The 12,364-nt window shown below is 34.0% G+C and overlaps 1 protein-coding gene across 1 annotated transcript in view; it reads left to right on the plus strand.

Annotated features, from left to right (window-relative positions):
- LOC140155028 (death-associated protein kinase 1-like) overlaps nt 1–12,364 on the plus strand; it is a 102,660-nt gene that overhangs the window by 66,531 nt on the left and 23,765 nt on the right. The window contains exons 8-9 of the mRNA XM_072177701.1: nt 9,765–9,851; nt 12,192–12,308. Coding sequence (XP_072033802.1) covers nt 9,765–9,851; nt 12,192–12,308 — 204 coding nt within the window. The remainder of the gene's footprint in view (nt 1–9,764; nt 9,852–12,191; nt 12,309–12,364) is intronic.

Genomic DNA, 12,364 nt, shown 5'->3' on the forward strand with positions numbered 1-12,364 from the left:
TCATACTTGAGTTAAACAGCCTAACATTGCTTGTATTGTGTCTAATAAAGGATCAGTTGTATTTGAGAGTTTGGATTAGTATGTGATAAAGGATTTGACTTAAAGGAGGTTCTAAACTGTAACCTTTTTAAGGGTGCATGCAAGGTCACTTCAAGTGGGAAATTTCAGATTTTGTTTTGTATTGTATCTTTAAAAGTAATGATGATAAGTAGATAAAAGTATACATTTTTTACCAAATTTTAGAATATTTCTTTGTTTTAAAACTATGGGTCAAAAATGATTAAAATTTGACATTTTTTTAAATTTTGGCCATGGTTTTGGATATTTTAAGATATAAAAATAGCAAATAGTCTAGTCCTAATTCTAAAATTTGAGAAAACAGTTACTAATTTTGTGTCTTCAGAACATAAATATGCCGTTTTCATTGATTTGAAAACGAATTTTTTTACATTTCTCAAAAACTGGGTTTTTTTTCCAGAATTCTGCTAGTGGGATTCCTTGCATCATATTCTTTCTGAAAAGTATACCTTTATGTACTTTTCATCATTACTTTAAAAGATATAAAATTTATTTATTATTATTATTTATTATTAATGGCATCTTTATAGAGGGTAGCCCAGATCAGTGAACAAAGCACTGCTTTCCACTGGGGCCCTCTTTACATATTAAAATACACAGAGATACAAAGTTATAAAAAATATACAAATATTGAAAGATAAAATTCCCTTAATCTTAAATTACAAAGCACTTAAAATACCATGAAAAACTGTATAAATTGCACTTTTGTAAATTGCATGCATATCAAGAAAATAAAGTCTGCACAAAAAGCAACGCAGCTGCCACAAATACAACATTGTCCAAAATTTCCCACTCAAGAGTGACGCTGCATGCACCCTTAAAAAATTTCTATATATATGGTACACAAAACATCAACAGCAACAAAATGTTTAGAACCCTAAGTATATTGTAAAAAAAGAATCACAAACCATTCTGATTCTTTGCACAGTTAACACTTACTTAAAAGCCTAGGGTGCTGATGACAATTATGTAATCAAATAATTTTAATGCAATATAACATTAAATTTGTGAAGCAAAGAACAAATCTGTGAAATTCATAATCCATGCTTTTCTCTATAATTTCATTAAGAATGTAACTCAATTAAATCATTATTTGAAATAATAAGGAGGTACTTCTAATACAGAATTAAATTTGCAAAGGCCATAGAGACTCTAATTAAGGGAGGGGTGCTAATTAGATTAAATATGGCACCAACCAGTGTCAAATACAGGCCTTGTAACATAGTGGAGCCAACTAGAACTTGAAAGATGAGAGGCTCATTAATTCAAAAGACCAAATGTTCCTCATTAGTAATACCATGTATCCTCAGGATAACTTGCACATGAATATGTTGGATTGAGAGGCTCTATACCATATCAGTTGATTAAAATATACCAAAATGCATGTGAAAGTAGAGCAAAGGTGCAGATAGAAAGGGATGTTACCTCAATACCTACTCTCACATTGAACTGATACCTCAATACCTACTCCCACATTGAACAACTTCCATAAGCCCCTGACTTGTCTTGATGAATTTTGACCAACATTTAAAGGCTTTTGTAAATACAATATGGCACTATTTAGAATAGATTAAAGTATACACATGAAATGAAGGTGGTATTAAAATGAACACGTTTTGGCAGTCAGTTCAATGGTGGGGTACAAACTGCTTCTTAATTGACGTAGCAGGTAAATCTGACATTCTCTTACAGCCTGTCATTGTATTGTAACCCTCTATGTGTGCACATAGAATGTGCAAGATGGGTACAAAATAAGCAAATTGCTCATGAACATTGCATCTTTACAATATTTTTTTGTTAAATTTTGATATCTGCGCTCAAATTGCATTCGTGTTAGTACAAGAATAGTGTGGTATTAGGTCAGTAGTTGTTGAAATGGGCTATGGTATTTGTGAAAGAATCATCTGCAGTGAACCGCTGCTCAAAGTGGATTAAGTGAATCAGCGGATGCATGCAGAATTCAATGTGATATTGATCCGTTTCATGATGATGCGTCTTGCAACCCATGAAATGTGATACGTGACGTAGATAGGCAATTGCACACGCTCATTTTGACATGCTTGATAGTTTGGGAAAGTTCTCCCAGCTTTATGGCATTGAAGCCCTCGGTAATATGTATTAACGTCAATTTATATGAAGTGACTGATACATTGGTTCTTATTGCTGGGCTTATTATGTGCAAGATGCAGATAGTACCCTATATCTCTTGTAATTTCTTGTGTTTTATCTATATGCATGAAGGATTTTCAGTAAGAATTTATTTGAAACTGCACATTGTAATTATGACCAATATGTATATGAATATTTTATACAGAACTGATGTTTAGTGCATCACCCCTTTATTTTACAAGTTGAATCAGGCACTTTCCAATGTCAAATTTCATTGAACATATATGTTGGCTGTTTAAAATGCCTGTTTGGAATTTACAGATTTGGTTTAGATCAACAACATCAACTTACAACTAAAAACAATAAACTGTGTCATATCATCAGAAACTGTGTACACATAAGAAAAGAAGATAAATTCTCACACATAACTACAATATGTTGTCCTCCTTCATTACTGCTTTGGTAATAATAACTGTTAAATGTTAAGAAACGTTTTTCACCAGTAATGCATTTTGTTGCATCAGAAGAGCTAAGACTGGTAATATATTTAAGTAAATGTTGTATTGTATTGTATTGATTTTAAAGAATCAAATATCAAATGACATAAACTCCATTGAATATGTGTTCCATTTGTGCTAGCACTTAAATGTGCAATGCAGTGTAATTGTCTTCTCTAAGGTACCATTTGAGTTACAGTAGTAGCCTTTAGGCAAAGTCCGGCTGCAATATTTTAATAAGGTATCCCTGTGCCCTATTCTGTTAGGCAGCCATATTGTACCATCAAGTATTGTTTTCCTTATGTATTCATATCCTGAAGAAAAATGATGCTCTCTAGGCTGGGTCATTATGATTATGCAATAACAAGAGTTCATTGGCCCAAGTCATGTTTGTATGAAATTTAATGTTATTGGCAGGAAGGGCGTAATCTATATTCCCTCACAAATGAGATATTTGCAATATCTGAGCTGTGGTTGCCGAATTCGACCTAATTAGCTCCGTAGGCACGTAAGTCAGTTACTTTTGGGCGGTTATTAAAATGATGAACTGTAAGTTCAGATGGTAAGTTAATTTTGACATTTGGTAGAATTTAGTTGTACAGGTATATTGAAAAGGGGCACTTAGACAGCTGCCACTTGAAATATCAGAAGGGGGTACTTATAGAGGCCTTGCATGTGACGTATCATCCTGTAAATATGGCGGACTACTCAAATGCATTCAACAAAAGCATGATTGCAATCTACCGTGACAGTTCGTCTCACACACATAACCCTGCATTACGATCAAATAGGTTGATGACAACATTTGATTGAATGGACTGCACTCCGCCATAACTACAGTGAAGGACGCCGGCTCAAATCCTTTGTTTGGAGCCAATCGATAATTTCATGCAGGGCCTCTATTAGGAGAAGGACTCTAATTAGGATGAATGTGGTTGGTTGGTAAGTAATATACTACATGGACACTATTGCCTACATCCACTGGTATTTGGCCAATTTTGAAAAAAAAAATATTGGGGAAATAGAGTACCGAAGTGTGACGTCATAAAATTTTCTTTTTTGCATTTCAGCATTTTCATTACCATATTTCAGTAGAACATGATGAAAAACATCCACAGTCCAAATTTGGTGGGAATCGGATCATGAGGGCCCGAGGTATGGCCGCATGAATACCTAATTAGCTCCATTGAAATCAGTGTAAATTGGTCTGGTTCATAACTGTTTGGAACCAGGCCAATTTACACTGATTTCAATGGGGCTAATTAGATATTCATGCGGCCATATCTCGGACCCTCACGATCCGATTCTCACCAAATTTGGACTGTGGATGTTTTTCATCATGCTCCACCGATACATGGTATTGAAAACACTGAAATGCAAAAAAAAGTTTTCTGTGACGTCATCACTTCGGTACTCTAGTAGGATTATTTTATGTCAATGTAGTTTCCACCAATCAAATGACAGCAATATTTGTATGTGTTATATAATATGTGATATCTACTGAAGATAGCATTGTAATTACTATTACCAATGTGGAAAATTTGCTGTTAACTGAAATGTAACTATGAATTAGCTGCTTGTTTTATTTGAATTGTGAAATTAGATACACCCATTGGAATTTGCACCAGGAACCTTTTAGGGTTTTTTTATTGTTAAGAGACAAATGTGTATGTCTAATCTAGGTAATAATAATCCAACATTGGCTTGCACACAAAATAAGAAGTTATGTTAAGGATGAAAAAAAAGCTGGCACCATTTTACTCAGGTTTGGGTTAGGAATTGTAATTCAGTTTAGGGATTAAGATTTTTAGAGTAAGGGTTAACTCTAACCAGATAAAATACCATGGGTGTTCAACTGATAGGACACCCTGCCATTGACAGTGGACCACTGTCTATGCCCCACCCAAACCAACCCAAAGTGTAAAGGTTCAAGATGCATATTGTATTTCAACCATCAAGCATCTGAATTATTCTGTATGACACAAGGACCAAACACCACTCTTATTAACCTCTCTAGCTTATACTCCCAGGTGTACGTCCTCAGAGGAAGATACAACAAGATAATGAGGAGTTCTAACACAAGGGTGAATGGTTAATAAAATACAAAATATCTCCAAACTCAATTAACACACATCAAGTGGTAAGGTCAGTGAACTTATATAGCTACGCATAGGGAGTCCTGTAAGTTGAAATCAGTGTCTATTGAAGTTTAATAACAAATTCATAACCTCATTAATAAACGCGATGCGTGCGATCCAAAAAAAATACGTAATTGTTCCAATGTCGCACACAATTGACTTCTGCGTGCGCGGTATTGTGCGTCCAACAAACTGGGCGCTGGCTGCCGTATTTGGATTAGCGCGCTACCATATTTGCACAGATTGTCACGCACGCGTTTGTTATTAGTCGTTCTGTTTTAGCCTGATCGATTTTTGGCAAGGGAAGATGTAAAAATCATCTATTTTTATAAACTTTTGAGCAAAATTTTGTGTAATTTTGTAAGGTGAAGAGATTAAAGTGACGGTTATGAATGAGGTTAATAACTTTGCATCGGTAATATGTCGGGTATTGTGAAAAATCTAAACATTTTGCTTTGGACCTCGGAATATCCTCGGGCTACGCCCCTCGGGATATTCCTCGGTTCCAAAGGCAAAATGTTTAGATTTTTTTTAATTTTTTTCAAATAACACATGCGCAATTATTAACCTCTAATTAATTCAAGCCCCCAAAAGTCTGCATTTATAATTGAAATCGAACATTTTGCCAAAATATGATTAAAACTTGTCCATGGATTTTTAAAGCATGTCATGATATGCATGACACTTGTTTGTGCCATGTATCTGCATAGTCTGAACTGTTTAAAATGCCATCCCTATAGTGACTGATATTTCTTGTGCTTTATTTAATTAAACTCATAGGGCCAACTATCTGAGGAATCAGGAGAAGAATTAATTAAATAAAAGGTTGAAGGTATCAGTGTCTCTCTCAGTAGGTCAAATAGAATAACACCAGTAGAATTATAAGTGTGATAAGAGAGGATTCTATATCGGTTGATGGTGGAAAATGTGAATTGGAAATATGGTAAAGATTGGTTACAACAAAAGAAATCTAATTAGCAGCGTGGAAATTGAAAGAAAATATGGATGAAAGAAGGTTTGGAAGGAAGAACAAATATTAGCAGTTAACTTTGAATAAAACTACAGAAGAAAGAATGATTAAAAGAAAAGCAATTAACAGAATCGCAAACTTTGAATGAAAATATGGAAGAAAGAAAGGATGAAAGGAAACAAAATAACAGAATATTAATTACATTTCAGCAGTACAATTTTTAATATTAGTGTGCTTAGTGCCATGCTGCACTTGTACAACAGTTTACATGAAATATGGAGATAAAAATGTAGGTCTTACACTTGGCAGTTCATTAGAAGTTCCTGACATTTGTGCAAATTTATTCAATAGAAATTCTATGAGGGGAGGGTTAGATCCAAGCTGAAATTCTAGCCTTGTATGTATTCATAGTCAATTCTCTCTGCAGGATTTCTATAAATATTGTAGTTTTAATATAGAGCACTGATGTAATAGGTTTCTTGAATGTGTGTGGAATTTTAGTGAGGGTATGCGGAGGTTTCAAACTATGTAAATCTGCTTTTGGCTAAACTATCTGTGTTTCTGCAAACTGTTGTAGAGATACCAATATTGGCTCTTGAAGACAAAAGATGAGTGCTTAACCCTGTCTCAGCACAGGTGTATTTGAGTGGGGTTGGTGTACTAACGTCAAACCAAATTTAAAAGTTTTCATATCTAGATTGTAGTTGAGGTAACATTTTGTCTTGATATGAGTACAAACCTGCCAAGTATTAAGTCACTGGTTCTTGAAATAACCTTTCTGAGTTTAAGAATTTATACATTTCTTGCTTTCTGTGTTGAAACATTTGAGATATTAAATGTTGGTTCAAAGCACCACATTAAAACAGAAAAACGTTTATTTCTTGTCTTGCTGGTGCCCGGAGGGTTTTTACAGGTAACGTGTACAAACATGCGATATATGGAGCAGGGATCAATGGGGAACAATAATGAAGTGAATAACGCTTTGCATATTGATGTCAACTTCAGGGGGCATTTGTATTTTTTTGTGTCATTCAGAAATTAAGATTTATGATGAGTGTTACTTAAAATTGGCATAGGAAAAGTTTTGATATCAAGAAAATAATGTGCTTTGTTTTGAGTCAGTAGTTCAGAATATATCGCTTGTGAATATCAGGAATATAAATCATAACCAAATTTATTGCTTTTGGCAAAAAGAGTGGGAAGCTTTAGATGTAAGTACCCTTTTACCCCATTCAAGTTAGAAGATTCGGGGATTGGTATTAAAATTTTCAGAAATTACAAAATGCTATCTTAAAACCGTTATAATAGGAAACTTTGTGTTCATATATTTACTACTATTAAATTAATTATGCCATGTCTACACAAGACGTGGGATACAAGAATGTTTTAATGTTTGAATACAAAAATTGTTTTGTTAGATGACATATGTATTGCATGGAAAGGGTGAATGTCGCTATTAATGCGGGTTGATAATCAGGTTAAATACATTTGAAGAGCAATTGAATATCAATACACACGACACAGCGGAATATACCACCTTCCTTCCTTCCTTCAATCACTCTCCAAAATCGTTTTCATGATATCAGTGCTGTAAAACATCAATTTCATGCTAGAATCTAATGCGTCAAAAAGATATATGCAATGGAATAATTAAAATGGGAAAAATAACTTTGTTTTTTTCCTTAGTATTAATAATACAATAATTAATAATACAATGAAAAAATGAAAAAATTCGAACTTTGGTTTTATTCCCAGTTTTTAAATCCAATGATAGGATAGTTAACTTGCTTGGTTTCCATGTGATGTATTATCTTACATGTAAATAATGGATGGAATGTAAGATGAATTATTCTATAAGAAACCCATACTGCACAGGAGGAAAGGGGGTATCCTCTTACCTCTAACAGGACCCTACAGAGCCGCATTTGATTATCAAGAACAACACTCATGTATCCTCAATCAACTCGGTTTCTGAGGTGTGCCAGCCAATTTGTCAGTGCATGCTTCTCTTGTGTACTGATTCATTCGACAAATCACATTGATTATTGAAATTTATATACTTCTTTATCCTAGTTTAGAAGATGCTTTGTAATATATCTAATATTAGACTAGTCTTGAACCTCGTTATATAACTTAATCTATCAAATTAGATTTATGGAATATAACAACTGTCTCTTCTCCTATTATGTGAGGTGACATGTAGAGGAACATGTTAGCGGAATGGGCTCTTTTATTTGAAATCAACCCACCCCCTATGGAATACATGATCTTAATTTCCCACTCAGGGGGTATGAATTTCAAATCGGGATACCTGAATGGGTGATTCCATTTGAAATCAATGCCCCCTGTGTGGGATATTAAGGTGTTGTTTTCCATGGGGTGTATAGAGTTCAATTGGAAGAGCACAATGTTTCAACACTATATAATATCTAGATCATATCTGTGTAAGTGCACTTAATGGTGAGAAGACAACAGCTTTATAATGTGTCAATTTAATATGACATATTACAGTACAAAGTTTCACATCCAGCTTCTGATTTCATAGTAGAAAAAGGGTTGGATTCTGTGATTTTGATTCATAATTCTTGCATCTCTAAATGGTAGGATTGTGTTCATGCATCATCATGTCAGTACATTTTAATTTGATTGCAAACTTATGTAATGTGATGATTTGTGAGAAATTTGATCAATTTTGGATCTAGCCTTGCGAGCTACTCTTCACAATACATCACAACAGGGAGGGTTATTCTTTATTAAAAACAAATAGGCTGTGATGTGCCAGTATGTCACCAATGTTGAAGTAAATGGAGTTTTATAATCTGGGTCAGTGGTATTGGGTTTAGAAGAAGTAAAGCAAGACTTAGTTCATACAGGGTGTCTCAAATGATTAGTACCGGTTCCTGTCACAAACTTTACAAACCTATCACATGATCAGTATAACATTAATTTTTAGTGTCCACTTTTTGTAGTCAGTCTAAAGTTTTAAGGGTTCTGTTATGTAGATGGTCAAGTCAAACTTTTATCATGGGTAGTGGTTACTGAGCATTTTGGGCAACCCTGTACATGTAATAATAATAATAATAATAATAATAAAACAGCATTTATATAGCGCATTGTGAATCTCAGATTCCTCAATGCGCTTTACAGATTTAAAAACTACCAAACTTAATTTACAATAAATGATTTTAACTTAAGAATTATACAAACAATAATATGCATAAAACAGCAGACCAGCTGCAAGCAAACAACATTAGAATGGCAAGAGTAACATTAGTGAGAGGCCCACCACAAAATCCCCAGGGGACTGTCGGTGCACCTCACACCGCATCATCAATACATCAATATACAAGATAAAATACAGTTTAACATAATAAAAATGACACTAATAATCTCAAAATATTTCAAGGTACACAACCATCTCCATCCAAAGATGGAGATGTCAGTGTAGAGTATGTGAGACTCACATGTAAGTAGTATGTTCATCATTTCAAAATGAAATGAACTTCGAAAAGGAACCAAGTTGTAAGAACAGTATTTGAGGTAAAATAAAAAAGAAGCTATGTATTCACCAACAAGCATATCTTAATTAAATTGAAAAAACTTTATGCCTCCCACTAGAGTATTCATGAGTTTTCAGTGATGTTTAACTATGCATATTGGGAATTTATTTTAAACCTTTGTATCTATTTAAAAGCTCACCTTTCCTACAACGCATAATTATGATGGGAATCAGGTGGGTAATGTAGTCCAATAATTGGATTTATGCGAAACATATTGAAATAATGTGAATCTTATATGAGGAAAAAACATCTGTGAATAAATTATTTTAAAATTTTGAAATAGATACCATTTGTCATGTATTAAAGTCCTCATAAAATCTGGTTAATTAATATATTCTCTGTTGTTTTGGTATTGCTACATGATAGGTCCCATTGTTAATGACTGTGTTTGTATTGTTTTTCATCTTTACAGGCCGGCCATACCCTCCTTGAGATGTTTGTCAATTACAGTGATGAGGAAGCACACCAGTTAAAGATAGAAGCAAAACGAGCTGCCAAGGTAAGCTATAGTTGTTTACAGTAACACCATGTTGGATTTTGCAGCGGCAGATTTGAATCGGTGCATTTACATGGTTTCATCACCAGTGCACGAACAAATCGCTCTTTTACGCTTGTGCATACGTCCAGGTCCGGGGATTAGGTTTGCGTGTGTAATTCAAATCTGCCGCTGCTGAATCCAATATGGCATTACTCTCAACTTGAGACGAGGCAGACAATATCATCTGTACAGCGAGGTTTCTGGATGAAGTAGAGGAACTGTAAATATGTGTTTGTACTTGCCACAAAACTATCCACGGTGTACTTTATATGGAGCACCCATCTCCACATTCTGTATAATTTTCAAGCAAATCTGAGCATGACACCGTAGCGTTCATACTACCTTATATGAAAAAAACAAAATCAAAATTAAGCTAGCTTGAAATTTTTCTGGACAAAGAACTTACTACTACTTGTCCTGGTGTAACCCATTACCCATACAAAACTGGAGAGAGCTGATCTTGATTGAAAATAGCCCCTGAAGTCCCTGAATTGTTAAATGGTTTATGAAGTGATTTAGGGCCACAGTGCTGCTTGGGCAGCATGTCACAGAATATTGCACCTGTGCAAATTCTTGGGCTTCCATAAAAAAGGGTTCAAAAATAAGGCAGTGCATTCCAGAAAATTGTACCTGTGTAAATTCTTGGGCTTTTGTAATGATCCAGCATTAGTATGGTAAACCTCACATGATGTAGTTAGTACCATGTGCAAAGTGAATTACCATTTAAGGGTTGCCAAAGGTGCTTTATTACCCAGCCATGTCAAATAGTGAAAATTACTGGCTTTGCTAGCTAACTGCCTTGGCTAGATATACAAATGTTTGAAAAAATTTTTTTCAAAGATATCATGACAAAATGTTGTATTTGTTAATTCATTTATGAGTTGGTGTACAATTTTGAAATTTCAATCTGATACTTTCAAGTTAGTACCACACAAGTGAAGTTTTACAGAAATATAAGACCGGAGACACACAGGATTTTTTTGACATTGTGTGATAATTTCTCAATTGCAAAAATGAAAAATTAGTAAAAAAAATGTTTATTGTGAAAATGAATAAACTATACCTAGGCATAAACTATGTTGTAATTCTTGTTGATAAGTTCCAAATATGATTGACAGGCCAGATTGAAGAAGCTTAATTTGTCCTATTATGGAACAGAGAATAAATTGTGATTTTTTTTTTTAAAGCAATTTATTATTTAATGAGTTTCAGAAAATTTGAGGCAGGCCTGGGCCATTAATATTGTGACTGCTACATTTTGCTGAAAACAAGGATTGTATTTACTTATTTCAAATTTATTCTTGTATATAAACATTTACTAATGATAGTGCTGAAACAGAACAATAAAAGAATGATTAAATTGTTCGGATCATACCAAGGTTTATTACAGCACCTTAAAGAAACTATCTGTGCACTTTTACCATTTATAAATCTGTCTAGGAGGTTAAAGATACATGCCATTCTCAGAAATTAAAAACATTATATTGCAATTTGCAGTCAAGTAGAGCATAAAAGATGGATGTTTCAATTAAATTACCTGTTATGGTCTTGTTATGGCTCATTTCATGGCTATTTTAAGCCTGTCTTGTATTTCAATGGATCTGATAATGGCATTATAAGCATCTATATGTATCAAGATCATATTATCTCCAGTATGGCAACATTAAATGAAATATGTGTAGTTTGATTGCTTTTACATTATTTATGATGATGGACATTACATGCGAGTAGTACTGGGGCTGGGGAAAGGATGTGGTCCATGGCGTTATATTTGTCTAGGCTTGCAGTCTGATATATCATGAAATGAAGAATCATCATATTTTCAAGGAATCATGTAGGGCTATTCAGGATATATATCCATAAAACAGCATGAATAATTAATACTAAAGTAATCCAGATGTTGAAAGAGTTTGAAGTACTGAAATGTGCTCTTCTTTTTATTTGATTTTTTTTATAAAACTTAATTACAATGGAAAACAATTCGCTTGAAAAACTAGATTACAGATGTACATGTAGTGAATTTGTGCAAAGTGCAATTTTCTTACGATTTTCTCCAATTGAAGAATGTTAATGATGGAAAAAACCATTTTATGAAAAAGAAGATCTTTCTTAAAATTTTACAATGGGTAATAGAAAGAGAGCAGGAATTCATCATTACAGAGAAATGTAAGTATAGAGAGTAATAGAAACCAGGCAAAGCTATAATCATTATGAATGTCATGGAGTCTTTCCTAGAAGAAAACCAACACCAGTATTGGTCCAATTTTCTTGATTTCCTCTTAATTTGTCTTGTTTCAACAGAAACGTGAGCACAGTGAGTTGATGAAGAAGGGAAGTAAGCCTATAGACGTCATCAAACTTTTCCTCGTAGGAGATCCGGGTGCTGGTAAAACTACCCTGAAAAAATCACTGAAAAGAGTAAGTAATGATAGCTGTCATGTGACTGAGTGATAGCAGGTTGTATCATGTGTGGC

This window comes from Amphiura filiformis, chromosome 6 (genome assembly GCF_039555335.1).
Source record: "Amphiura filiformis chromosome 6, Afil_fr2py, whole genome shotgun sequence".
Classification (NCBI taxonomy): Eukaryota; Metazoa; Echinodermata; class Ophiuroidea; order Amphilepidida; family Amphiuridae; genus Amphiura; species Amphiura filiformis.